Source organism: Dermacentor variabilis, chromosome 3 (genome assembly GCF_050947875.1).
Source record: "Dermacentor variabilis isolate Ectoservices chromosome 3, ASM5094787v1, whole genome shotgun sequence".
Taxonomy (NCBI): domain Eukaryota; kingdom Metazoa; phylum Arthropoda; class Arachnida; order Ixodida; family Ixodidae; genus Dermacentor; species Dermacentor variabilis.
The window spans coordinates 33,999,173-34,025,559 of record NC_134570.1 but is presented as its reverse complement, the minus strand read 5'-3'; the positions used below and the strand labels follow the sequence as shown (position 1 = coordinate 34,025,559).

Below are 26,387 nucleotides of genomic sequence, written 5' to 3'. Positions count from 1 at the left end.
TAGTGACATTGTAGTAAGCAGGTTATTTCTTCATAGAAAACATACAAAAGTTGATGGTGCAGCAACTTTTCATTGTTGTAACTGATATATTGTTAAAACCGGTATCATTATACATGGGTTCGACTGTATACGTACAGGCGGCGGCCACACACGTACTCAAAGACTATTTTGGTACTGCGAGCACCAATAAACATCATGGCCGCCATGTCTCAGACAACACCTAGTGCCACTTCTCGGCAGAGCACCTCGTAGTGAGAGCACAGCATACAAGATGTAACAAAAAGATGTAAAGAAGGAAAAAGAAAAAACATGCAGTACTGCGTCCACATCTGTATCTTTTAAGGTCTTGAGAGAGGGAGAGAAGCGACCTGCAACAAAGTGACTGGCCAGGTGACTCCCATGACTGGCCAGGTACGAAGGAGTCTCTCTCCAGTCAGGCCTAAACAATGGGCCGCAGATGGAAAGAGCAAAGCGGCGCCAATGTGCTCCTACGCACTAGCAGTCTGCCTATCCACGATGGTGTGGAGTTTGAATTGTCGGTGGTGGTGGGGATTTCAGTGTGAATCAGCGAGATGCGTTATATACTGCTTTCAATACATTGTTGGATGGACCACGGCGGCTACTTCGAATTATCTAAAATTTCGAATTAACACGTTGTGAATTAATGAGCTTTTACGGTACGAAATAAAATCACGTGAATGCACTCATACACCCTCGCTCTCAGGTCTGAGGAGGCCAAGTAGCTAGTTCTGTAATGCGGCCTCGAAAGGGACGAGGTCTAGGTGAGAACTGAAGTAACCCTTTACAGCTGCAACTGAAAGCTTCTAGTAACACATTGGACATTTGGCAATGCTGCCCAGAAAGCAACCCTACTCACATGCGTGGCATCTTCAATTTGGCATATTTGCAACTGCTTCTCAATGCCATAGCTGTGCAAGAAATTTCCACCAAACACCAGTGCATCTGCTGGAGTGTACACAGCATGAATCCATCCTGGGAGCAAAAGAAAGAAAGAGAATGTGACTACCGTATTTCGAATCTAATGCACACTCTTTTTTCCTATAATATGGGCACAAAATCTGTGTGCACATTAGAATCAAGTATGATCCTAAATCTGCGTTACCATATCACCATCAGCATTTCAAAATGGCCGCATCGTATTTGCTTCGAGCCTAGCCGCCGTAGCTTCCTCCATGTGCTGTAGTATGTGTGCTTAGGTTAGTCCACCATCAGTCTTCCCATTTTCTGCGTTTGCTCTTTCCTCTATCAGCATGGAAGTGCCGACTGCGAAGACATGCCGAATTCATCACGATGCCACAATTAAAAGGAAAGTGATCACGTGTGCAGAGATGGAGGAAAATTGGGCCACATCACAGGTGTTCGGAGTTCCCAATTGTGTGTGGGACTGGTGCTAATAGGAGAGGCAGTCTACTCCGGCAGCTGCTGCGTAAGAATGGCCGCGCGGCCCCCCCAACTTGAAAGCGATCTGCGATAAAGACAGTCTATGCATCTAGGCGCACCGCGCTTTGTTCTTGTCGCTTAGTTCACATTGAAGCGAGAGGGCGCACAAAGGTTAATTTGCTTGTTCCTGCTACCGCACTTCCTCACTCTAGCGTTTTGATAAGGAGCTTCCGCGGTCATTGAGCGAGATGCGTTCATGTTTGCTTGTGCGCACGTAACACCATGCTTGTTAATTTAGTTAGTAAGTGAATGTTTAGAAGTTCATACAGCCAATAAAACTACTACCCTTACTTTTTGTATAGCTGTCTACTAATTTGCTATCGAAATCAATGCTTTGCTTGTTGGGCGAAACTGAGACTTTCTTTATCAAAACTGTAGTGCATTTGAAGTAAATCTGTTTTTCCAAATGAGAGAAGGTTGTAAACCTGTATGAAAGAATGAGGTGCGCAGTACTGTAAAGGACTTTTCTTTTTTTAGGTCATATCAAACGGGTGTGTGTTACAATGAAGGGCACGTTAGAATCGAGTAAATGCGGTAATCGCAACGAACGCACAAAATCTTTTGAATTATGCAGAAACTGAAGCACAGAAGCACTAGTTATAAAATCTGAGGATGAACAGATTCTTCTAAACTGGGCTGTACAGATCACATAATGAGCAAAATAGGCAAGCGTTAGTTAACATAACAGAACAAGTGTCAAGGGAGGAGATGTAAAACTGGGGTATAGCAAGGTTGCCATGAATTGATAAGGTGGCCACATGATTTCTCGGGGAATTATATCCTAGTAGGCTTGCATGAATATATAAATATTCGATCAAATATTATGCTCTTCGATATTCGCTTCAGTTTGAATTTCAGTATTTAAAAATTTTTTAAAACGAACAAATGCGAATTTTGAAACATGTGCCATGAACAGTTTCGGTAAGCGCATTGCATTGCCATTTAATGCACCTCACGGCCAAGACAAGTAGAAGATGAGAAATTCATTTGCAGTCGACAACTGATTTTTTTGGACCTGCTATATTATTCGAGCATACCTGCGGCACTGCCACCTTTTCTATTGAACAAATGTGGAATGGCAACCAAAGTTTCAAATGCCACATGGCATCTTGTTCCATTTTCCAGTCATGACTCCTGTACTGCCAAGGTAGTTTCTGGGCTTTCCAAGAGCTGTATAGCCACTGCAAATAGATCCATGTTGAATCCGCCCCAAAAACATTAATTTCAGACACCTGGCGAAGCAGTGCTGGTTAGGCCCGACTGCCAAGGCATGACAAAAATTCATAGCTGGCCATGGTGGCAGGTGGCTAACCACTGCGAAAATTTTTCTGCTCGTCAAGTTGCTCAGTGGTAGTCTAATGACTGTAGAAGTGGCATATGGGTTTGTGGGTGATGACAGCAAGCATGGCTGCCAAGATCCATCTGTGCACACGAGGCTTGCACACAAATGAGGCAGCGCAGAGATGAATCTGCGCAACACCGCCCAAAGCACTGGCGCTGCACAGTCAAGGTTACACTTCGAAGCATTGAACAATGCACGATGGTTGCAAGCACACGAAGAGCTCCCACGACCTCGACAAGCACAATATTTTATGTAGGTCGAACCACAACGCTGAGCGAAGATCCGTAAACTAATTCTCTGAACTGCTGACATTGTAAAAAATGCTCGACTTTCATTTTCAGATAGAAATATCCAAAACCAAGAATTTGGGCAAAAAAAAAAAGGACCTGATTACAGGGATAAGTCTTTCCCTTTTCGTGAGAGCCTTGTTCTGCTTTTTTTTTTAAAGATTTGTAAACTTATGGTCATTGCATCAAGGTTGTATGCAAATCCCACTCTATTCAAGCTATTCACCTCGAAATTGCTCCACATAATAATTATTCATTGCAACTTCCCGTTGAACCAAGAAATTAAATTCGCACAATCCCATACTCGACACACATGAAATTATGGGAATGTATATGGAACCTTTTCAAGAGGAATGGCTTACCATTAAGTAGAAATGCATCCTGTGTGATCAAAGAAATTGACACTTTTTCATATACAAGGCCATAGAAAGTAGCCTAATGCATATGTTCTCTTTGATCTAACATGCTTTGCCAACTCTAGGCTAACATGACTGTAAACAATGTCCTTATTTTAAGACAAAACTTCAGCTCAGGAGCTCCCATCTAAATACATAGGAACAAAGAAATTGTTTTTCTCGGTAATCAGGGCATCAATTTTGACTAGATGTGTTGCACTTAAACAAAGAAACTGAAATTTAGTAACTGCAGGAAGTGAATTTTAAGTTTATGCCATCAATCAAATTCATGGATTGCAAGCTAAAAAATCCCAAGTATCAAGTTTACAACTCTAAATCATAAATAAAAAAACAGTACCACTATTTTGTTAACTGCACCCAATAATACCTCTGAGTGCACAAAATTGATGTATTATAAATGACTCTATAAAGTATGCCACTAATTTGTGAGTAGGACTTCTGTAAAAACCCCACAAACATCGTAGCAATTTAATGTAAGGTGAAAATTCATACAACAGATTTATTCGAATCGGTACTTGTCTCAAAAAAGCTTTTCTCCATTTTACATGTATTTAGTGTGAAAATCATAGGTGGCCCCGAGCTAACGCTTCCTCTTAAATAAATAGGAAAGACCATAGCTAAGATTACGTTCTACAATGCACATAAAAAAAAGGGGGGGGGGGTGAAAGGGAACACACCAGTGGGAATGAAGAATGTGTCGCCCTCGTTAAGGGTGACACGGTCGCACTTCTCCACAGTTTCACCAAAGAAGACGTCCCCTTGTTTCCCTGAGAGGACCCATTGTTCGTACAGCTGAAAGTTGCGCTTGGTTGGAGGTATCAGCCAGAACACCTGGAAAAGAGATGGACAAAAAAAATTTTTTTTTCACACAACTTTTTTTGTATAACAGCATTCAATTCCTTTCTATTTTGTTGCATAAGCGATGCACAATTCTTGCATTGATGCACTGTAATGATCATTGCACAACTCTTGATACTTGTAAAAGAGTTCTCTATTGTTTTCTTTTGATGCAATGCTTACACTCGCTTGACTGTTTCCTTTGACAATGCATTGCACAGACCTGCCAACCTTGAAAGGCTAAGAATAGTAGACCTATAATAAAATATCACATCTTAAGGCTGAAATTCAATTTATGACTCAAGACTGTGTTCAATGAAAACTGCAAATGTATCCAGAGAGGGAGATTAAGATGGACTGCAACGATTGTAATGGCGTCATTGGAATCAGACATATGCTGGCGGGGTGTCCCGCGACTCTCCCCAACCTCGTCGAAGAATGGACACAGTGGGAGAAAAGGATTCAAAGCCCATCGTTTCAGGACAAACTGAGAGCAGCCCAGAGGGCCCATGATGTCGTTGAAAGGCTTGGCCTGACAGTGCCAACGTGAGAGAGGCTTAAGAAGTCGAGCCTCCAGACCTCATTACAATAAAAGTTTTCACACACACACACTGAACACACACTTGGCTCTGCAGTCACAAAATAGTTTTCCACATAAAAACAGAAAAGCAGTCGACCTTTTAGCAAGAAGTAGTGTCCCCCAGAAGTTATTCCAATTCTGTAGAATAGCAATGCACTGCAGCCTTAGCAAAAAAAAAAACATGGAATTCTTAGCTATTATCACACTCGAACCTCATTAAAACACGAAGTTGAAGGGGAAGCCGAAATTACTTCATTATATGACATCCATTACTTCGTTATACAGTGCAGTCCTGTTATAACAATATCAAGAATGAGAACTCCGATCATTATAACTGATCGTCGCTATATCTGCACTGCCGCAAAAAAATAAAGGAAAAAAAAGCTGCCGAACATACCTTCTCAGCTCCGAAACTAAAAAATTGTCACTTACGGTAAAAAAGTGGCGTTGTAAAAAGTTGGCTGTGAAAAATGAAACTTTTATTTATAACTCTAACCAGTGTGTCAAGTGTTAGGTGTGCCGAAACAGTCAGAAATCTGCACTTGCTTGCATGAAAGTTTCAGGCTCACAACTGTGGTGTGCATCACATCCAGCAGCTGCACGAACAAAAAGCAGCCATAATTATGAATGCATGAAATCAGTGAGCGACTATCGACGACAGTATGCGTGAACGTTGGGGTCAAAGAACATTGTGTCAAAGACAGGCCACTGTCAATCTCGCCGTCACTGCCGCTGCTGTAGTCACTTCCGTCGCAACATGCCGCCGTCTGTGTCGCAACGATGATTGCGCCGTCGGAGATTCTTCGCAGAACGAGGCAGCGCTATTGGCACTCAGAAACTCCTCCATCAAAGCACTACCTATTTTATTGCCAGCAGCGACGCGCTCCCAGAGTTTTGATAATGTCAACGGCTGCAACTGTGTTGGTTTCACACATGGGGGTTTTGCCCTGGTGCACAAAACCCACAGTTTCCATCGATCGGCATGATCACTGGTTCTGTAGCCTTCATGATCGTGGCGCTCGCAATTTTCAGAATCGTCGATATCATCGACTGCACGAGTCTTGCAAAATTTGCAGCTTCGTCCCAAGCGACACAGCTTTGCGCTCTGTCGGCGCACTGACCGCTTTTTCCACAGCGCATTTCCACACTCGCTGAGGAAGAGAGGGAGATTCTAGAACGGGAGTGCAGGCACGGTTTGCTTCTTGCTTTTTTTTCTCTGGACACATGCCGGTGACATGGACATGATGCAGCTGGCGTCATCTTGTGGCATGCTGCACCAACTTGCGATGCTCTCCATGGCTTTCACAATCGGCGCGCTGCATGGTAATGGCAGCAGGTACAAATTCGCGTAGGCAATCTTTTCGCCCCGTCTCGGTTAGGAGGAACTTGCAACAAAAATTTCACGATTATTCCACATGGAAAATGCCGCCCAAAGGGAAAAATTTTGATCGTTATATCCGATACGCGGTGAATAATATAACGTTATACACGGGTTTTTTTTCTCGTAGCCCTAACGCATAAGTTGATACTCAGAGTTCGACTCGACATTATAACTGCACTGTATAGACTATCACCCTTTACGGCAGTATATACCGAGTTGTGTGCACCACTTCAAACATGCAAAGACGACGACGGCTCCGTGGCCTGCTGAACCACTACGCGGCTGCGTATGCAATGAAATTTTAATAAAACAACAGCAAATACTTACCGGTGTGTGGAACACGCACCATTTTAGCATCTGATGTGATAGCCCCTTTATGATAGCATCCTTACGTTCCAATGTGGTGATCTTCCGCTTCCGCTTTCCACTTGGCTCGCTCATCTGGCGTGGTATTCTGGGGCGACCTCCATGACTTTCACAGATAGTTTCACTTTAGCGAGATGTTGTGAACCCGTTGAAGTGTAAGGCCAACAGTGCTTGGAACGGTGCCAGAAACACTGCCGGTCATATATGTGGACGTGTTCGGCCCGGGAAAGTGACACTATCCTATCCGCCCCTCTCTCATAGCCCCGCGGCTGCCGTAGCTCCGCAGTCAAAGTTGACTCTATGTCTGCTGTGTAAACGCGCTGACTTGGCCTGGCCAGCTCGTGCTGGTTTCATGCCCAGCTGCGTCAGCCAGTGCGACGCACTGCAGTGAGAGACGGACAACTGCAGGAACTGCTTTTTCGGATTGTTGTACACAAGCATCATCATCAATGTGTGGGGCGGTGCAGCTAGCGTGGCCTCTGACACTGCGATCAAGAGGGTGCATCTAGCGGCCTAGCTTTGTCAGGCATGTGCAAGAGAGAGGTGCAATAAGAAAGAAGTGCTGCTTGTTTGCCACCACCGTGTGCGCGGCGGTGGGACAAACCACTGTTGCTTGACAGTGTATTCGACGCGGGAATTTTGAATTGCCACGCCAAATGAGTGCGGAAGACAATGGAAAGTGATATGTCGGCGCACAATGGTCTGTACTTTAGGTTTCGGAGAAGAACCTAGTTCATTATATCAATTAGCAGAACAATCTTACTTTAGTAAAACACGGTATTAACTATATGGACCTCTGTGGGTATTTCAAGGATAATTACATTTACTTTGTTATATCAATTATTCCGTCACATCCTGTCTAGTTAGAATGAGGTTCAAGTGTATCGATAATTTTTTATTATTATAAATGAACATTATTAATGATGTTTCAAGAACAGTACTGCCAAACAAGGTGCAATCTGCACATAACCAGAAATTCAGTACTGGTTAAAACATTTTAGTGGTGCATACTCTAATCAGAAAAAAAAAAGTATGCTAGCCTGGATGCAAAACAAGGCAGCCTTAAGGGCTGCATTTATCAAAGCTATAAACTATAAAGTTCAGAGGCAAGAGACCTTTACAAGAGGCAGTGACGAACCAGACTCACGACAAAAGAAGAAAGTAATGAAGTGTCAAGAATCGCACAGCTGTCGAGTTCAACAACAATGAAATGAAGTGCGCAAATGGTTCACGACGCAGCTCACAGAGCCTTTAGAACACGTCTTTGGAACTAGATACTTGCATTCCTTCAGAGCACTCGTGAAGCTGAAGGGACGTCTGCAAAATAAATTTATTTGCAGACCCACATGAAAGAAAGCAGGTAAATGTGAACTCCCAGAAGTAAACCAAAAACTCAAGGTTTCGAAAAAAACTTGAATACACCTGAAATTTCAAGTGCAATGTCACTGGCAATGAAGCTAATAAAATTGTACTATAAACACATTCTGCAAGAGTTTATTTTTCAGAGAGAGAAAGGAGGCGGAGTTGAGTGGATTTTAAAGGAGAGATGAGCCAGTAAACAAGAGAAAGCATGGCATATAACAGTGAAAGCTTAACATACACCAAGTGCTGATTGGCTGGGCTGGGGCACGCATGAGGAGGAGATAGGTGCCTCCAGCCAATCAGCACTTCGGCAGCAGGTGAAATGAACATGTCCGCTAGGTGGACACTTACAGAATGCCCCCCAGCACCTACTCACATGCATTCAAGCTCACCAGAACTCACTTCCATTCATACCCATGCCCAATCACACCTTCTATCAATCACTCACACACTATCTCACGTCTGTGAAATGAAATGTAAGTATCAGTCAGTGCACTCGTATGTGAGTATGTTAGTGGACGCAACTTTAAAAAAATGTTTAGATGAAATGCTTGCTCGCGAATTTATTTGTGTAATAGCTGCACCCTTACAACAGCAGCACCTGCACTGTCAGATAATTATGTGCTTTTCGAAAAAAATTTACAAAAGCCATGCGTGCAATATACCACTGCTTCTTGAGTGCAAGAACTGAACATAGTAGCTGGATTAGAATTACTGCTGACGGCACTTGCAAGACAAACGTTGATTATGAGTGCTCTTCAGAACTAATGCCCACAGTAAATGCGTTTATATTGCAAGCTGCTGGCAATTACGTATGGCAGGAGATAAATATATGCACAGGTGTTATTTAACTTATACAATAGACCTCCATCCAGTCACGTAAATGCTCCACATTTTGAAAGCAATAAAAGTCTTAGAACACAAACGCACATAGACCCCTTCTTTCTTTGCAAAGAGGTAAGAAGGGTGCACAACAGGTAAAACAGGCTAAAGGAAAAGATATCAGTTATTGAAGAAAAGAGACTAACAGAAGTTCCACGCCAGATGCAAGAATTTAAAAAAGAATTTAAAAAAATAATATTAAGTGGAGACAGACGGCCAGATGGGTTCACGCCCCAGCTGTCGGCAAGAATGTCACACAATGATGCATTAACTGGCTATGAGCCAACAATAGCGAGATTCTGCCGGGCCAACATGGCGAGGGGGGGCACAACCTACTCCTGACATTTGAAAGAAACAATGGCTGAAGCTTTTTCTCGGTCTGTACTTGCAAAGCATACTACGAAAAAAATAGCCAGGAGGTTTCTTTAAAGTTCTGTTATAATTTCTGCGCTCACTGTATCTGATGTCGAGATACTGCTCCAAAGCCTAACCAAGTGCTTTATACTGTAAAATAAATTTTATCCAGGAGCTCAGCCTTTGGAGACTTTTGGAACAATATGAAAGCACTACATTTCACAGCATGGAGGGAGAAAACATGCCTTTTGTTGCGAGAGCAAGCCTACTGTTCCTAATTGTAGGTCTCTTGTGAAAATCACCTAATTCAGGTCCTTGTAAAAATTTAACTGAGCACAACAACCAATAAATGACATGCAATGATAAACGAGAAGAAAGGGGGTTAACCGAGGGGCCCGATTTTTATTAGCCATATCATAAGAAGCCAACAAACACCGACACCAAGGACAACATAGGGGAAATTACTTGTGCTTAATAAATAAAAATAAAGAAACGATGAATTAATGGAAATTAAAGTGGATGAAAAAACAGCTCGCCGCAGGTGGGAACCGAACCCACAACCTTCGCATTTCACGTGCGATGCTCTACCAATTGAGCTACCGCGGCGCTGTTTCCCCATCCACTTTCTTAGGTATTTATGTGTCCTAGTAGAACCCTGGGAGTGTTAGCCAGCGCCACCACTCACAGACCTTGGCGGCGGACGTGGAACGTCCTTCTTGCCACAGGCGTCACGAGACCGTGATCTTTTTCCAGTCAGTGTTTGGTGGCTTCTTATGATATGACTAATAAAAATCGGGCCCCTCGGTTAACCCCCTTTCTTCTCGTTTATTACATAACAAGGGTCTCGAATCCGGCTACATTGATGCCTTCAGGTAGCATATGTGGGTTTATTGACCAGCTGCCTTCACTCGAAAAAGATCACGGTCTCGTGACGCCTGCGGCAAGAAGGACGTTCCACGTCTGCCGCCAAGGTCTGTGAGTGGTGGCGCTGGCTAACACTCTCAGGGTTCTACTAGGACACATAAATATCTAAGAAAGTGGAAGGGGGAACAGCGCCGCGGTAGCTCAATTGGTAGAGCATCGCACGCGAAATGCGAAGGTTGTGGGTTCGGTTCCCACCTACGGCAAGCTGTTTTTTCATCCACTTTAATTTCCATTAATTCATCGTTTCTTTGTTTTCATTTACTAAGCACAAGTAATTTCCCCTATGTTGTCCTTGGTGTCAGTGTTTGTTGGCTTCTTATGATATGCAATGATAAAGTGTTGCAAAACACAACGCATGTCTTGCCAAAATTACGACAATCAAACATGACATCTGGAACCTCAAACAAAAATGTGAAGCCACTCCTTTAGACAACCGCATTTTTTTTTAACTATATAGCAATAATGCTGTGTGTAATCACGATACAAGTACCTTGGGAAACAAAAGAATGCAAGACGAGATGACAAAGCTGTAACGAAAAACAGCCAGACTAGGGTGTCTACCAAGTTGACATTTCCAAATTCCCCGATTTTTCCAGGTTTTCCCTGAGCACCTTTGCAAAATTCCCTGAATGAGCCAGAACTTTGTTTTATGTCAAGACAGGTTGACACCATGTTGCTCGACGCTGTCACTCTCTAGTAAGCATGTTGAAACAAAAAGTGACTTCATCCAATTTGAATAGTAAGGAGTAATATCTATTTTATTTAAAAAGAAAACAGAAGGAAGGTGTTAGTGAAATGCACAATGAAAAAATGGTAAAACCCATTTCAAATTGAGTCGAACATTTTCAAATACAAATGAAAAGGATATGCATATATAAGTAAGCATTTTTCAATATGAGCTATTTCTATCAACTGATAGCAAGCTCATCAGTATGAGGCCTGAACTTTGTCACAACTAAGATTCTCTCTCAGCAGCTGGGAAGTCAACCTCAACTGTCCTGACATACTCTCAGCCCGTACAAAAAAAATCTCAGTGTTGGGTTTCACTGTTTTAAAGAGCTTATTTTGGTTTGTATGAGGGACACCTCCATCTCAGCGTCAGCCAACACTTTGTTTTTTGAGCTCAAGCTCTTTCAAAGAGGCGGCGACACACTTCCTTTCCTGTTCATTCCTCAGTGCGTCAGTCCTTTCTGTTCTCATCCGCCTCCTACCACGCTTTCACCCCATGGATCATTTCAAGCATCCTCTTGGTCAGTTCTACAGTCAACGTCCCATTTTTTGGACTCCCTCTGGGCCGCAAGAACATCCGAAAAATCTGGCAGTCCGACAAAAAATGAATGCATGTCTTGGGGAATGCATGGGGAGAGGGGCTACATTGAAAGACTAGTTTTTTATTTGTGGACGGATCTGAACGAAATTTTCACACTTTGTGTATTTTAATGTGCAGATTCTAAAAATATAATTAATTCTTCCATAAAATAAGTAGTTTCAAATATACTCTGAAAGCATTGTATAAGCTGGGTCCTTTGTTTGGAGGAAAATTAGCATCTCAACAGAGAACCCTAACACAGTAGTTTGAGTATAAAGGCTGTCTAGAATGTTCAGGGAGTGTCATAGGGTATTAATCAATGTTCTAGGCTAACCTGAGCAAGAGTCAGAGCTCATCAAAGTTGTGAGAAAAAATTGCCACCTTGCCATGTCAAACATGTGACCCATTTCAAAAACTTTTTAAGAAGCGTACTGCTTTGAAAAGGGACATACTCCTTACTGCATACATTTCTCTTTCTGGCAAAAAGAAAGTTATGCTAATATCTGAAATAGGACAGAAGCTATTTTACCTTCAAAATTGGAAGTCTGTCAGTATTGTTGTTTTGAGAAATCAATGAAAAACATTCTGCAACATCTTCATTGGGTACATACCAATAAAATCTCGAGGAAATGCACCAGGGGCATCATCAGGATGCATCCCATCTTCATGCCGCTTTTTGGCCAGCTTCCTTGCGCTCAAAGAGGCTTCTCGCTTCTTGCTGGAGTTAGCACTTCGATGGCCATCTTTCTCCTTTGCTCACCGAGATGCGGTGCCAGGAATATTCATGTGTAGCTGCTGTAGAATTGCAGTGGACGCAAGCAGGTTCCCAGTGTTGAAGCGTAGGACAGCTTCCGCAACAGCAGCTTGCAGGGCAAAGAGAGGTGCATGCTGTTCCTTTGAGACACTCCAAATCACTGAGTGAAGGCTCATTCGAATGCTGTGTCTTGCCTCTCTGGTATCTCTAGAGTAGGGTTTTTGCAGATAGCCGTGTATGTACAGGCAGCATTGCTTCTGCCACATGTTCTGGCAAGTAGTAGTGGTGTCTGGGTTCAGGCTCTTCCTTTGCTCTCGCAGCATTGTGACGACAGAATGTTGTCAGAACATTGCCGAGAGCCCGTACTCCTTGGCGGGGTCCTTGAAAGCATCACGGCTTTCTAGCCGCACCCGGGACACAGCATGAGTCCAAGGAACTCTTGTATGACGGATAAATCCACGATTGCAAATTCAGTTCCGTTGTCGTTGACGTCCTCTCTCATGTCGACACCCAGCAGCTTGAACTTTCGCTCCATTGCAGACTGCGACACCAGGCACGTTTTCTGGTGATTGCTGCGCGCTCGCTACTTTCTTCAGTCGTGAAGGAAACGGTGCCTACACGATCCGTGCCAACACGCGTGGCGTGGGCGGACGAAGTGTTGACGCTAAACGTGCCGGTTTGCAGCTCTGAACTCGATCCGGTAGAATGTCCAGGCAGACCAGCAACAGGCAACTCCAGCAGTATGACAGGCCTAGCCACCTTCCGTCGCGCATTCCATGGTCGCTTGAAGTGTAGTAGCCTTGCGACGACTATCTCCTCCAGCCATCCGGGCAGCGAAATGAACACCTTATCAAACGTCGCAAAGCAAGCAGCTGAACAAACGTAGACAATATAGACAGCGGCACGATGAAACCAGAGAAAAACAAACGTAGCAAAATACGAGAGCGGTCGAGCACGCGCGAAACGGCGCCGGACCAACAGGAGCGAGATGCGCGGGGGTGTACGCGCTTTGGCCAATCGGCGGCACGGACGAATCCTTCAGAAATGACGCGATAGCGTCAGTTTCGCTTCATTGACGCCACTTTGAGCTGGCGCAAAATGCACACAAAGAAAACAGCTTCAAAACAAGCACAAGATGGTGGCCACCGGCCACCGCATTCGCAAATGGCAACGGCGCGAAGTTAGAACATTTTTGACCAAATTTTGCCAATTTTGCGTTCACCCTGGCCCGTTTAAGCGCAATGTTTTGTTATTTTCCAATTAAACTTACCTTCTAGATTTCGCAGAGGGATTCATGAATGTATAAACGTAGCGAAAATGCACTTTTCCGAAAATCGACATTTTTGTGATTTTTTGCCATTTCAAGACCCGCGTCACCCCTTTATGCTCTAAAACTGATCTAAAACTGCTAGAACTGAGTTCTAGCAAAGGCTAACATACTACAATGGTTCATAAAATTTATAAAGTTTGATCCACAGTAATACTGAGGTCAAATTACAGTAGCCGACAGATTCTTTGGACTCCAAAAATTCGGACTTGTTGGATATTCTGGACTTCATAAATGCACCGTCAGGGTTCCCATAGAGCTAATGCATTTTCGCCACCAATTTTTCAATCAAATTTGGCTGCCAAAGCTTGATTTTCCTGGCTAAATTGCTCCTTCCGAGCCACGCTAGGGTGGCTAGAAGGGGAGGTGTGAATACCAGTGGCGCTTTCCTTCTGGCGCGCGTGACCCCCTTGCGCACTGATGCCACCAGGGGGAATGTGGCGCTGCCGGTCGCGGCGGGGGACTCGTAGCCGTGCTGGCCTGCGCCTCCGCTGTCAGTTGGTCTCGGCGCCCCTTTTGGAGTGTTCCTCGCGACAATCCGTAATTCGAGGGCGAGATGCAGTCGGCAGCGAAAAACAAGACGTCGCTTTGTGCCCGGATGTGATACTGGGTGCAAGAAAACCTCAGAAAAGGTATCTCTTCCGTGCCCCTGCCTGCAAACAAGCATTTGCCAAACGGGATCGAGTGGTCCCAATGGTCAGGCCAGGCTCATCAAAGCTATGACGTCGAGGTTCCCTGCAGAAGTCATGAGGTTATTTTAACATAGTTTTTCTCTCAAAATGGTGCATGATTGTTCTCTTTGGTATTTCAGATGGGGCAGCAAGAAAGAGGCCACCCTTGATGAAACTCTTCCGTTTCTTGATGAATGGGAGGCTCACTCCAATGGGCTCGGCTTTCTTAGTAACAGTACTTCTGAGGGGCTGACGATGACCACCCATTCAACAAAACACCTTCTAAAGTACCTTACCAACAATGCTGACATGTACATGATGACTTCGAAACTGAGCCAAGACCGCCTAGAGCAATGTTTTGGCGTTGTGAGACAAGCGAGTGGGGCAAACAATCATCCTACCCCACCTCAATTCATTCTAGTCTTAAGGTGTGTATACGTGCAAGCTTGGTAAATAGTACCAATGTTTTACAGAAGTTCGGCATGCTTAAGTAACAAATGTTGCTTGCGCACACCCAGGTGTCTTAGTTTCTAGAACCTCACAAGGAGCCCCAAGGACGGCAATGTGTCGTCGGATGTCCTGGAGTTGTTATCTGTTGGAGAGGTGCTGGCTGAACAAGAAAGCCACAGTGAAGACAGCGTGAAGGCTGTGCCAACAGATGCCGTGCAAGTGGCTGTGGACCACCAAAGTTATGTAGAGCACCGCAGCGACGCACGGCTTAAAGTTTATTACATTGCAGGTTATGGGGCGAGAACGCGTGTTTTGCCCACACATTGTGAAGACTGCAAAGCAGCATGTCTTAGTGATAAAGGCAATATCCCCAGAGAACTTCCATCAGAGGCATCCAAAGAGTGGCACCTTGAGGGCCTTTTATATATCCCTCAGAATCGTTCTATAAGCTGGACAATGCCCTTGAAAACAAACTCACTCGTTTATTCAGTATAACACCCGCCGTGGTTGCTCAGTGGCTATGGTGTTGGGCTGCTGAGCACGAGGTCGTGGGATCGCATCCCGGCCACGGCGGCCGCATTTTGATGGGGGCGAAATGCGAAAACACCCGTGTCCTTAGATCTAGGTGCACGTTAAAGAATTCCAGGTGGTCAAAATTTCCGGAGCCCTCCACTACGGCGTGCCTCATAATCAGAAAATGGTTTTGGCACGTAGAACCCCATAATTTTTAATTCAGTGTAACACGCTGGCATGCCAAAGCTGTGGCCGATATTTTGCAGTCAATTGGTTAAACATCAAAGATTGGTTGCCTAGACCATTCTGCTACCCTGACAGCCTCAGTTATACGTTTTTATTGCCTCACAGAGATTCACTTTTTGCTTAAAGGTGTCAATCAGCAGAGCAGTGAGAAGAAACGGAAAACACTGAAACCTTGTGTGTTGTAAATTTTTTTTCCTCACTTGTAAATAAACGATTTCATGACCAGATCTGTTGCTTCACCGTCTGCAATCATCGTAAATTGCTTATATGAGCGTCAAAATGACATGCTACAGGTCTGCAAGCGCAGACAAAAAGTGGTTTGTAAACACGTCCAGACGTTGTCAGGTAATGTCTGCAGTTTACAGGTCTTACGGCACGCATAGGGTGATTGACTGCTAATCTCGAGGACGACGGTCGCATTTTCAGGGAGGCGATAAGCAAGGCGCCTGTGCGCCGTATGATGTCAAGAAAAGAAATTATGGGTTTTACGTGCCAAAACCACTTTCTGATTATGAGGCACGCCGTAGTGGGTGACTCCGGAAATTTGGACCACCTGGGGTTCTTTAACGTGCACCTAAATCTAAGTACATGGGTGTTTTCGCGCCCCCATCGAAATGCGGCCGCCGTGGCCCGTATGATGTCAGTGCGCGTTAAAGAACCCGAAGTGGTCGAAATTATTTCGAAGCCCCCACTAGCCCCTAACACCCAAAGCCAGCTCACGAAATGCGCACAGACGAAACGCGTTTGAATCTCTATACAGTGCGAACTGGGCCCGTAAAATTTCGCAGGTGTAACGATGTGGGCTGACATAACATTGTTGTCATGATAAAGATTAATTATTTGACGCTCGCAGAAAGCGCGCGATACCCGAAACGGGCTCATTTCCCCTTCGTTGGTAGAGATGCAGCCGACGCGAGGCTGGCGAGGCACTGATTTCGGCTGCGTGCTTACCCCGCCTTGGTCAACAGCGCCGCCCCGCGGTATCGGTGCGCTGTGGGGTCACGTTTGCGCCGCCGGTATTCACACCTCCCCTTCTAGCCACCCTAGCCACGCTACCCGAGCTTGGAGACCGCCGTGTTGGATTTTACGCTGGCTTGGCTTCGAGTGGCCCGATATACAGCCTTCAAGATTGGGACGCACGCGCGATCCCCATGTCTCCGAAGCCATAACCGCACTTCCTTGGCCGACAAAACGCCCTAAAGGACGGCACTTCTTCGTCTATTTTTTTCCATCAACACTATTGTCATAACCACTTAATGCGGGAACAGTTTTTTTCTTTCTTCTTTAAGTTTCGGTTGCTATTTTGAACGTGGTGTCCAGAGAGCCGGTGCGTCTCGGAGACGTCACGTCTTCGTGCGGCTTCGCATCTGTGTGATCGGCACGCGCGTTTGTGCGGCTTTGCATTTGTGTGATCAGCACCACCTCCTGTGCCTTCGCCAGAACCAAGTGGCATGAAGAAATGTGGTTCGCTTCTTCGTGTCTCGGAGATGATGTCGCATCTTTGTGGGGCTTCACGTTTGTGTGATCGGCGCCACCTTCTGTGCCTTCGCAAGAGCCAAGTGGTGTGAAGAAACAGGGCTTGTTTCTTCGATTTCCATGGCGACCTCCGCCAACAGAGATCACCAACATGGTGACACTCTTGTCGACTGTATACGGCGACGAAGTCCCCCCTGCGCAAATCTAAGCAAATCTGACTGCCTCCACGCGATGCCCTGCCCTCGAAGGTAAGGCATTATTATGAATTTTCTTAAGGTGCTCTAAGCCTTATAAATTTCATTTTTGCGACTGTTCAATTTTTCGGACTATTTTTCAGTCTCCACAAAGAGCAGAAAATTGGTCAGCTACTGTATTACCGTATTTACTCGCATAATGATCGCACTCTCGTGATGATCGCACCCCTGAATTTGTCGTCAAAATTCGATTTTTTTTATTTCCCGTGTAATGATCGCACCCCGAACTTGCTGCAGCGATATGTTGTGTGCCAAGTCTAGCTAATATTGATCGCGCTTACCATCTGTTGAATGCTACGCGAACGACTCAAGACAAACCAAGCGGTCTGCACGCACCAAACATTGTTCAGTAGATTCCTCATTTCATTACTTTCATCACTTTCCGCACTTCCATGACTAAAAAGAAAGCTGCAACCAAACTTGCCTTTATTATGTGTAGGCTTTATAATGATTGTGGTCAATAACAACAAAAAAGGCGCCTTTCGATTCTTCTCATCTGCACTCATGGGCACGCAACAAATCGCGAGCGGCAACGATAGTAGCCACATTTACACTGATACATTAAAAGTGTACCCTATTCATACGCCGGAGCTTGTAACACAGCTAAGATATTCGCCCACCGTTAGCGGAAACGTCCCTTACTAGGATAGTAGCGAAGACAGATGCCACAGTTTCCGCAGCATGCCGGCCATGTGTTTCTATGTCACTGGCAGCTAAGCGCGCCCATCTGTTTCTGTCCCCTCAAAGTGGACATGGCTACGTTATTGCCGCAAACTTGCCGATATTAACAATATTATTCATTACTGATACGGAAGAAACTGTTTCAATGCACGTAATGTACTCGCGAGAAGAAAAAAAAATTGCGTTCGGCGCGTTCGGCTTGCTCCGCCGGCCACCATTTTTGTTTTGGTGTCCCGCAGCAAACGCGGGCCGGAAAAAATTTTTTTCTATTTTCGCGGGAAATTTAACCAGCATAATGATCGTACCTCTGATTTTGCGTCAATGTTTCTAACGAAAAAGTGCGTTCATTATGCGAGTAAATACGGTACTTTGCAAAAACTTCCGTAATATTATTTGTTCAAACTGCAAGACTACTGCACTCTGTAATTGTCTACCTTACTGACAAAAAGAAAACTGAATATTACTGCGAGAAGATAAGTAGAACCAGAGGTATTATCATTCCAAAACCATGACACCATCAAAAAATGCTATTTTGAGAAAACAAGAAAGAAAATTTCACAACATATTTATGATGATTACAGTAAAGGCTAAACTACTCAAGAATGATACAGGGATCCAACCAAGCAAGTATAACTGCGCACGAAAAGTTTTAAGATGTATCTGTTCCAACTAGGCCGACTTACAGTTACGCTTCAGTTTATAACTGCTCTACACAAACCTGAAGTAAAGAAATGCAAAAAGATATTTTGACCAATTTTTAGCTTAATTTAGACCTGCAACCACACATTCAGCAGTATAAAGCTACAGCTGCTGAGCTACCATGGCTTGTAAACGTGTTACCATGCATGTGAAACATCCCTACTTTCCAGCTACATGAATGGACTGTGCACAAGCTCAAAAAACAGAAGGTTGGCGACTGTGGAACACAGCATTGCAGAACACCTACCTTCTGGCCCCGGAGAAGATGATACCAGACCGATGTGCCCCCAAAGTCAATGTGGAAGTCTGTGTAGCAGCCCTTCACGCTCATCAGGCAATACCTGCGGAGAGACATAACAGTACTTGAATGAAAGAACACGAACATAACTGCACGTGTGTAACTCATTCTGCTAACACCCATCGCCGTTTCTCCAAAAAAAAATGATAATAATTGAAAGAAAAAAGATTACGCAGTCCTCATTATTGGTGAGAGTGAAGACATCACACTGAAAACAATGCAGCAACATTTCACGAGTAATAATCATGTCTAGTTTAATGGCTGCATTTACAGCCCCTTCCTGCATGTGCAATTCAACACAAGAGCACAAATTAAATGTGCAACAAAACTACCCCACTGATGAACAAATGCACTGGAGACAGCTGCAATTTTGAGGCTAAAGATTCCATAAAAATCTTTGCCTTATATTAGAACAAATAAGGCCGCAGACAAGCTACAGGGGAGTAAGCAAATGATAATTATTTTCCGTTTCTTTATATTCAGACAACCAAAATGCTGTTTGTTGCTGTAAGAATAGCACTGGATAAGATTTCTTGTAATTGCAAAGCTTGGTTTTCCAAAATGTTTTCCTTTGCAGCATACTGCTCCAACTAGACGAGTATCAATGTTTTTCTTTTTTTGATTGCCACTGCCTCCACTTGTAGCACAAGGCCAAACAACTCAAATGTGACTGCCTCATAGTGGACATTATAAACTGTTATAAACTCTGACAACTACACCTGCTGCCACTGTAAGGCAAGGCATATTGATTTGGAATGCAGCCTTCAATGTCAATGTCACACACTTCAATGTCAGCTGGCTTAAAAGTCCTGCCTTGCGCGCGAAACATGATGCAATGCAAAAGAATGTTAGTAATTTGGGCCGGTTAATTCAGGTTGAAGTTAACTAGAGTAGAAGTAAATGGGACAGGATGAACAGGACCGGGATGAAGCGTTCCTGTATAACTCGAACATGATGCAATGCCACATCTCATTGTAATAGCGCAAGACCCTCTGTCAATTTGTAAATGGCTTTTTGCTACTCAATTGCCCCTCCCCTGCTAATCAAAATGCAATGTTGATTGAAGAAACTAACAAACAAAAAAATGTACTCTGAATGTTTTTTTACGTCATGCGTTGCAGCTAAAGGAACAATATGCACGGCAAGGCCAACGTGTGCAGCAAACACTCCACACTTCTAGAAGGACACGCTAAAGTTTGTGTTAATTGCACATAAGACGTACTGCCACAATGGGATGAAATGCTAACAAAAGCAACACATATCCCAGTCAACTAAGTGACATCTGTGATCATGGCATAGCCAAGCACCAACAGCACCCTGGCCCTAAAACCAAGCCTCTGTGAATTTAATCACTATAGTGTCATACACAGCAGCGAACATGAAAATTTGCCAACCAGTTTGTTTTCTAGAGTTTGCGTTTAGTTCCAGCGTGACAGTACAACAGCGCAAGTAAAACAAAATTTACCCATGAAATACAAACGATTTGAATTCATTAGTGCAAGGGACACTTGAAAGCTATCTAAAATTGAAGAAAGAAACATTTTTCTGATAGTGTCACCCAACTCTGCAGAGTTACTAACACAAATGAGCCGCATAACCACAGCTACGCAATTTTTTTTTCTCAATACAGTCATACAGGATGTAAGAGAATGTCAGCAAAAAGGCAGCCGCAAGGGTAAATATTTAGGAAGCATGAATCAGCAATATGGATCAAAATTCAAACTAAACTGCAAAGCACGATGAGAGAGACACGACGTAAGTGCAAAGAATGTAAAAGTCAACAAGTTTTTTAACGCCTACATAGGGCCCGAAGCAAATGTCAGGACAAACAGCTGTGCCTTCTCTTTAAGCACAGCTGCTGCTCAAAGCTGAAGGCAGGCAGATGGCAAAAGCTGTGTGCAAATGATTCTGCATTGTCTCTACAGAAACATAAGGTATGCGACTAAGAAAATTATAAGCATGTTAATAAAATTCACAAGTAGCTCCGGAGAGGCTAACTGCCAAAGCCGGACAACAATAAAAAGAACAAAACAGCTGCAATTAAGTGATGCTGAACGACCTTGCAACAGGCCTAAATGGAATAACAGTGTGGCTGACAAGATATGTTGAATTTCCTGCAACACAGCAGAAAAAAACCTGAATGGCCTTCGTTTCCAGAAACCCTTACATTTTGCAACCTGCCAACATTAAAATACACTCAATATGAAAGTGGCCGAAAAGTAAAATAACGCAACAATAACAACTGTGCAATGCATTAAAGCTATTTTTCTTCTACTCTCTCAACTGCCTGCTGCAAAAATGACCTCAGATAATCTGCAAGAAAAAAAAATGAAATAAAGAAAACGTACTTCTGAACCTTGGGGTACTTCATGTCCTCAATGGCGTTGGTTCCTTCGGTCTGGCTTTCTTTTAGGTGTCGTGGCCACACGACGTCAACCCAGTCTACTTGTCTAACCTGTAGAAAAAAAAATTCGGAGGCCAAACTTCCACTTAATCACAGCAGATAAAAACAAAAATTGCACACACTAAGAAGTTGCCCCAAGAAGCTTTGTCCATTAATTGATTGTGCTAGAGAGTCGCTCAGCACCACTTCTCTAGCCTCAATGAACAACATTTATTTTTAGTGATCAAAGAATTATAACATCGGTGCAATGTTTTTACTCCCGACTAATACACACAGACCGAAAACAGCGCAGCTTAGACATGCCCTTTATTTTTTAATAAGAAAAGCGGACGCCTAGGCCATGCTGTACAATATTCATAGCCTCGTTATGTGAGAATACTCTGATTACTCGGACGTCAATTTCATCAGGGACATTTAACACTGCGCTGAAGCTAGTTCCTTGTGTTATCTTGGTAGTACCCCCGTCTTCTGCATGCTCATTCAACATGCAGGACCTTTCTCTCAAAAGCATGAGGGTGTATACAATTGCACTGCTAATATTTATTAAGCCACACAGGGGCTATAGATATCAGCAAGGCCGATGAATATTTGCAAATGCAAACGTCAACACCCATGTTAAATAGCATTGCATTAGTTTGCAGCTTACTACTGATCGAAGGATGGTGCCAACTTTGGTTTCTTGACAACACTTGAATTACGAAGTGCTTTCATACATCAGCCAACAAAAATTAAAGAATCTCATTATGCAGTATCCTGTTAAAAAGGTACAAAAATTAAAACCTTGTGTTTTTCTTTCCCTTCTCTCTTTTGCTTGCTTTATTAGATTTAGCTGTCGACTCCATTATTACACTACAAAGCCTCAATTTCTGGAGCACACAACAAATTATTACATCAAGTTTTTTAAACAGTTCAAAACAGGTATCAAAGCAGTGCTGCAGCTTCGGGCAGTGGAGCAGGAGGAGGCTGGTTATGTCACAGACATAATAGTTGGTGGCGATGCGGCAATCCAAGCCACTTGCATTCACACTAGTCAGCCCACTGTAATGGCTGAAGGCCATGCTTAACAACTCTTATTCCTGTTCCAAGAGATCAGACTGTGTTCAAAAGGAAACATTTCTAGCTTCTTCCAGCACTCAGGCAGGTGCAATCAAGTAACGACACGCCAAACATTTCAGTCACAGCACAGCTACAGGAGACCTGTGAAAAACAAGTGTGCACGCCCTCACCAGGCTCGGGGACTCCACGTAGTTCTCCAGCTTGGTGTGGCTGAACTCGAGACTTATTACATTGAGCAGTTTGTCCCTGTTTGGGTTCTCAAAGTAGCGACACCAATCCTTCATGGTCATCTCAATGTCCTTCTGGGTTGTCACATCCATCACATCCAGGATCCTGCGACTCCCTGAAATGTACGAGTTGATGTCAAATAGGAACTCTGAGAGCAGGGAAGAAAAAGATTAGCAAATGAAAGATCAGTAAAAGAGCCTGCGAGTAGAGATCTGTGGCACCAAGTGCGAATGCTAATCCAGGGATATGGCTCAACACATTTTCAGGATACGTTTCAATATGCTGTACAGGTATCCCAAGCTGTACAATACAGACACTACACACAAGAAAGGTACACATGTGCTGCCCTATAGCTCAGAACTGTCTACCTTGCATTAAAGGAGGAACTAAGAAAGCCCACATATTTCTCAGTTCCTCTGCTGTGTTCACTGTTTCACACTCTACAACGTTTTCAGCAAAGAAGACCAATGAGCTCAGCAATAACTCACACTTTGCCACAGAGCCACTATCTAGCGAGTCGCAAGTGACCTTGTAATGAAAATGAATCTTGATACCCTTTGGCAAACGGATCATGGAATTGCCACATTAACATTCGTCAGCAGTAGATGCAATAGGTGATTTTATAAGAGGCAAAGGCATCTGCAATTCTTCCTTGTGCCACAATTTGCGTGCAGTGAACCAAAACTATACCACCACAAATATGCCAGCAGCAACATGCCAACAACAGTGCATGCAGTAAAGGTGGCTGGCCTAATTAACTTATGCTTCAAATGAAAATTGAGGCTACCAAGCTGCCCAGTCATGCTTGCTTGCAGATACATAAAGCTGCCTGGCAATTTCCTTTAGCAAGCAATGAAAGAAACTAAGCAGCACAAAAGTTAGTTGGTGCTGGTGCCTTGGCAGTGCAAATGTCAGAAAGCGCGGTTTCCGTTTGCTTTTAGTCCATAGTAAAGAGAATTACTTATAGCTCGACAGCTAGAAAAGAGAGGTAGAACGCAGAGAAATAAGTAGGATAACAACAACCACTCACCAACACACTGTCTAACGTCGTTACATGTGAAATTATGGCTCGGCAACCTGTTGAAAAAGAAAAGCAATTTTAGCCCATCATAATAAATGAATCAAGTGACTGAATGATTGACTAGATGTTATGCCTAATGCCACACTTTGGCTATCAAGTGGAGGGTCACAAAGTTAATACAAACCAAATAGAGTACCTTAACATACACCAGAATAAATCAGCATACCAGATTTTGTTGCACCACTGAATTGCCAGCTGTATCTTTTAAGAGGAAGCTTTAGCTAGGGGCGCTCCTATCGAAATACATGGGAAAGGAGACATCGTTTTTCTCGGAAGCCACCGCAGCAAATCTGGTTAGGTTTGTTGTATCGAAAAGAAAAAGTTAATATCTACTGACTGTTCGAACCACATTCTTTGTTTAGGCCGTTGATATCTTCATAAAGATTGTCAGGAATTCAAAATTTTCAGAAAGTGAGACCATCACATTTACAACTCTGCAATGAAAATGATATCACAATTTTTTTAACTTGCGTCTAATAGTACACCTAAAGTGGACAGAATTGATGCCTTATACACCGCTCTGCAATATCCCGTTCGTAAGCGAGCAGGACTTTTGCAATATCCTTGCAAACATTGTAACAAATTCACATAAGCTGTAAATTTATATACCAAATTTGTCTGCTTTAGATACTCAAATGGATGCAGTTTACAGAACAGTTATTCCTGTTCTTGATGCAGAGGGACAAATGTGTAAACTTTTCTGTAATTCTGTAAATTTTTCAGAAATCCTTGTAAAAAAAAATAGGCCTTAAAAGTGCTGCTCGCTGATGTATGTGTCTCACACGGAAAGCAAGGCCATTAATGCATACAGATGCGCTTTTTGTGGAACTCCAAACATTGAGCAACCACTTGCCTCATTCCCATGTTTGCTTTGCTCTTGAAGAGCAGGGGGAACTCAAAGCCATGTTCTTGTAGATACTTCAGAGTAAAGTCTGGTCAAAACAACATGACGTAAATGTTACATAAGCATCAACAAAAACAAATAATGCACTTTTTTTTCCCAAAACATTTCAAGCCACTGCAAGTGTTTAACAGCCTAAAAAGAAACTGCAATAACAGTTGCGGCTGCACACCATTAAAACTTCTTTATTAATAGTGTCAACATCACCATAGATCAAGAACTCAACAATTCAATTAACAATTTAACATTAAGGTAATGACTTTATTAGCGACGTCAATATCCAAGTCCAGAAGTTATGCTTTGCAGGGTCGTCAAAACAAAGTATCGCGAAGTGCAACATGAGCGCATGAAGACGCTCTTTGCACCAGTTTTAATGTTTTACTGCACAATGCGACCTTCGCGTCACCCTCACGGGCCTTACTGTTTTCAACGTACGCATATGCGCACGGGATCACGCGTTCGCGATGCCACATCACAACCAATGTAAGCAAACCACGCCCACGGAAACAGTATATACGGCCAACTTTCTATTCATGGGGTCACTTGAATGAAACTCCTACTGTGTTGTGTAACCGAACTTTGGACGACCACTGCACATGAAACAAAAAACGCGTAAGCAACGGCTCGCGAAGTAGCGAAACCGTGCGTCCTCACGACAGAACAGTTCTACGAGGTTATCGTTATCACCATCCAAATAATAAAGCACCCGTCTCACCTTCCCCCTTCATCTCTTTGACGAACGAGCAGGTGAACGCCGGGCTGGTCACTTTATCCTCCACGGTGAACATTCTGCGGCCTTCGATCTCGTCGTCTTGCAAACAGTCTTCGGTGTAGTGTCGTCGCTCCTTCACCCGCTACAACACGCAGCAGGCGAGTGATGGAAGAGAATAAAAGATAAAAACGTTGATGCGAGAGGGGGGGGGGAGGGGCAATTAAAGCGACGAGGAAGCCAGCGCAGACCCGCAACACGTATGGTCAAGTGTTCGGAGTTCGCGTCTACACGAATGCAAACACACAGACACAAAAAAAGCACGCGAGCATCGACTTTCCCCCCTACAATAGTGCCGACAATGTAAGAGCTCGTCAGAAGCTGCTTGCCCCTGACGCCTTTTTAAAACGACAGAAGAGGCCCCAACGCAGCTGGCAAGGAAAACAATCGAGGGAGGAGAAACATTATGAGAACGCAGAAAGAATCGAGCCAGCCAGGCCTATATAGTGCACGGACGCCTCGGTTCTCTCAACAGCTGGTACTCCAATAGAAGGGAGCCGCGGGCACGTTGCCACAGCGACGAATCGCGAAACGACGCCAGCGCAGATCGGCTCGCGTCAGCAACAGGGCAACAGGCAAAGTTTAAAGTGACAAAGCACCTGGCACAACAATCTAAAAAGTAAACACAGCGCAGCGACGAACTGGCTAGCTCGCAGTCGCCTGTCGTCCTCCCAACACACATCGCAGCCGATCGCGTCACGTATTCGATCTGAAAGCGTCGAGTTTGCGACACCGGTCGGGCAAGGTAACGCTGTCACGGTAAGCGGCGATGATTGCAGGTCACGCATGGCAGAGTGACGACCAGCTAAAGTACCTTCGACGAGAGGGACGTCGATTCCGAAGGATCTTTTTCAGCATTCACATCGGTATCCGCCATGATCGTCTGTCACGGGCGCGATGTTTTGATTGGGGGAAAACGAGAGAACAAAATAGGAAGAGAAATGCGGCCAGTACCCGTGCTGCCGCCTGGAGAGAGCGCACCGAACTATTGACCGCAGTCTGCCGCAGCCGAATGGCGAATGTGGCCAAATTTAGAGAAAATAAGCATATGCGGATACTACACCACGGCGAATATTTC

General features: G+C 44.1%; 1 protein-coding gene and 1 non-coding gene across 3 annotated transcripts in view; both read right to left on the bottom strand.

Annotated features, from left to right (window-relative positions):
* Positions 1-26,387, bottom strand: part of LOC142575387 (lysine-specific demethylase 2A-like) — a 75,286-nt gene that overhangs the window by 45,545 nt on the left and 3,354 nt on the right. The window contains exons 1-9 of one of the 2 annotated variants that reach the window (XM_075684723.1): positions 26,124-26,232; positions 25,256-25,394; positions 24,493-24,571; positions 23,589-23,635; positions 22,501-22,673; positions 21,219-21,325; positions 18,820-18,913; positions 4,184-4,337; positions 878-993 (exon numbers count right to left, since the gene is read on the bottom strand). In XM_075684723.1, coding sequence (XP_075540838.1) covers positions 878-993; positions 4,184-4,337; positions 18,820-18,913; positions 21,219-21,325; positions 22,501-22,673; positions 23,589-23,635; positions 24,493-24,571; positions 25,256-25,394; positions 26,124-26,186 — 972 coding nt within the window. In that variant the 5' untranslated portion in view covers positions 26,187-26,232. Of the gene's footprint in view, positions 1-877; positions 994-4,183; positions 4,338-18,819; positions 18,914-21,218; positions 21,326-22,500; positions 22,674-23,588; positions 23,636-24,492; positions 24,572-25,255; positions 25,395-26,123; positions 26,233-26,387 lie in introns of those variants that run through there. The other variant, XM_075684724.1, reaches the window with a different exon arrangement.
* On the bottom strand, positions 9,802-9,874 carry TRNAS-UGA (transfer RNA serine (anticodon UGA)). Its single transcript has one exon. It is a non-coding gene; the product is annotated as a tRNA-Ser (tRNA).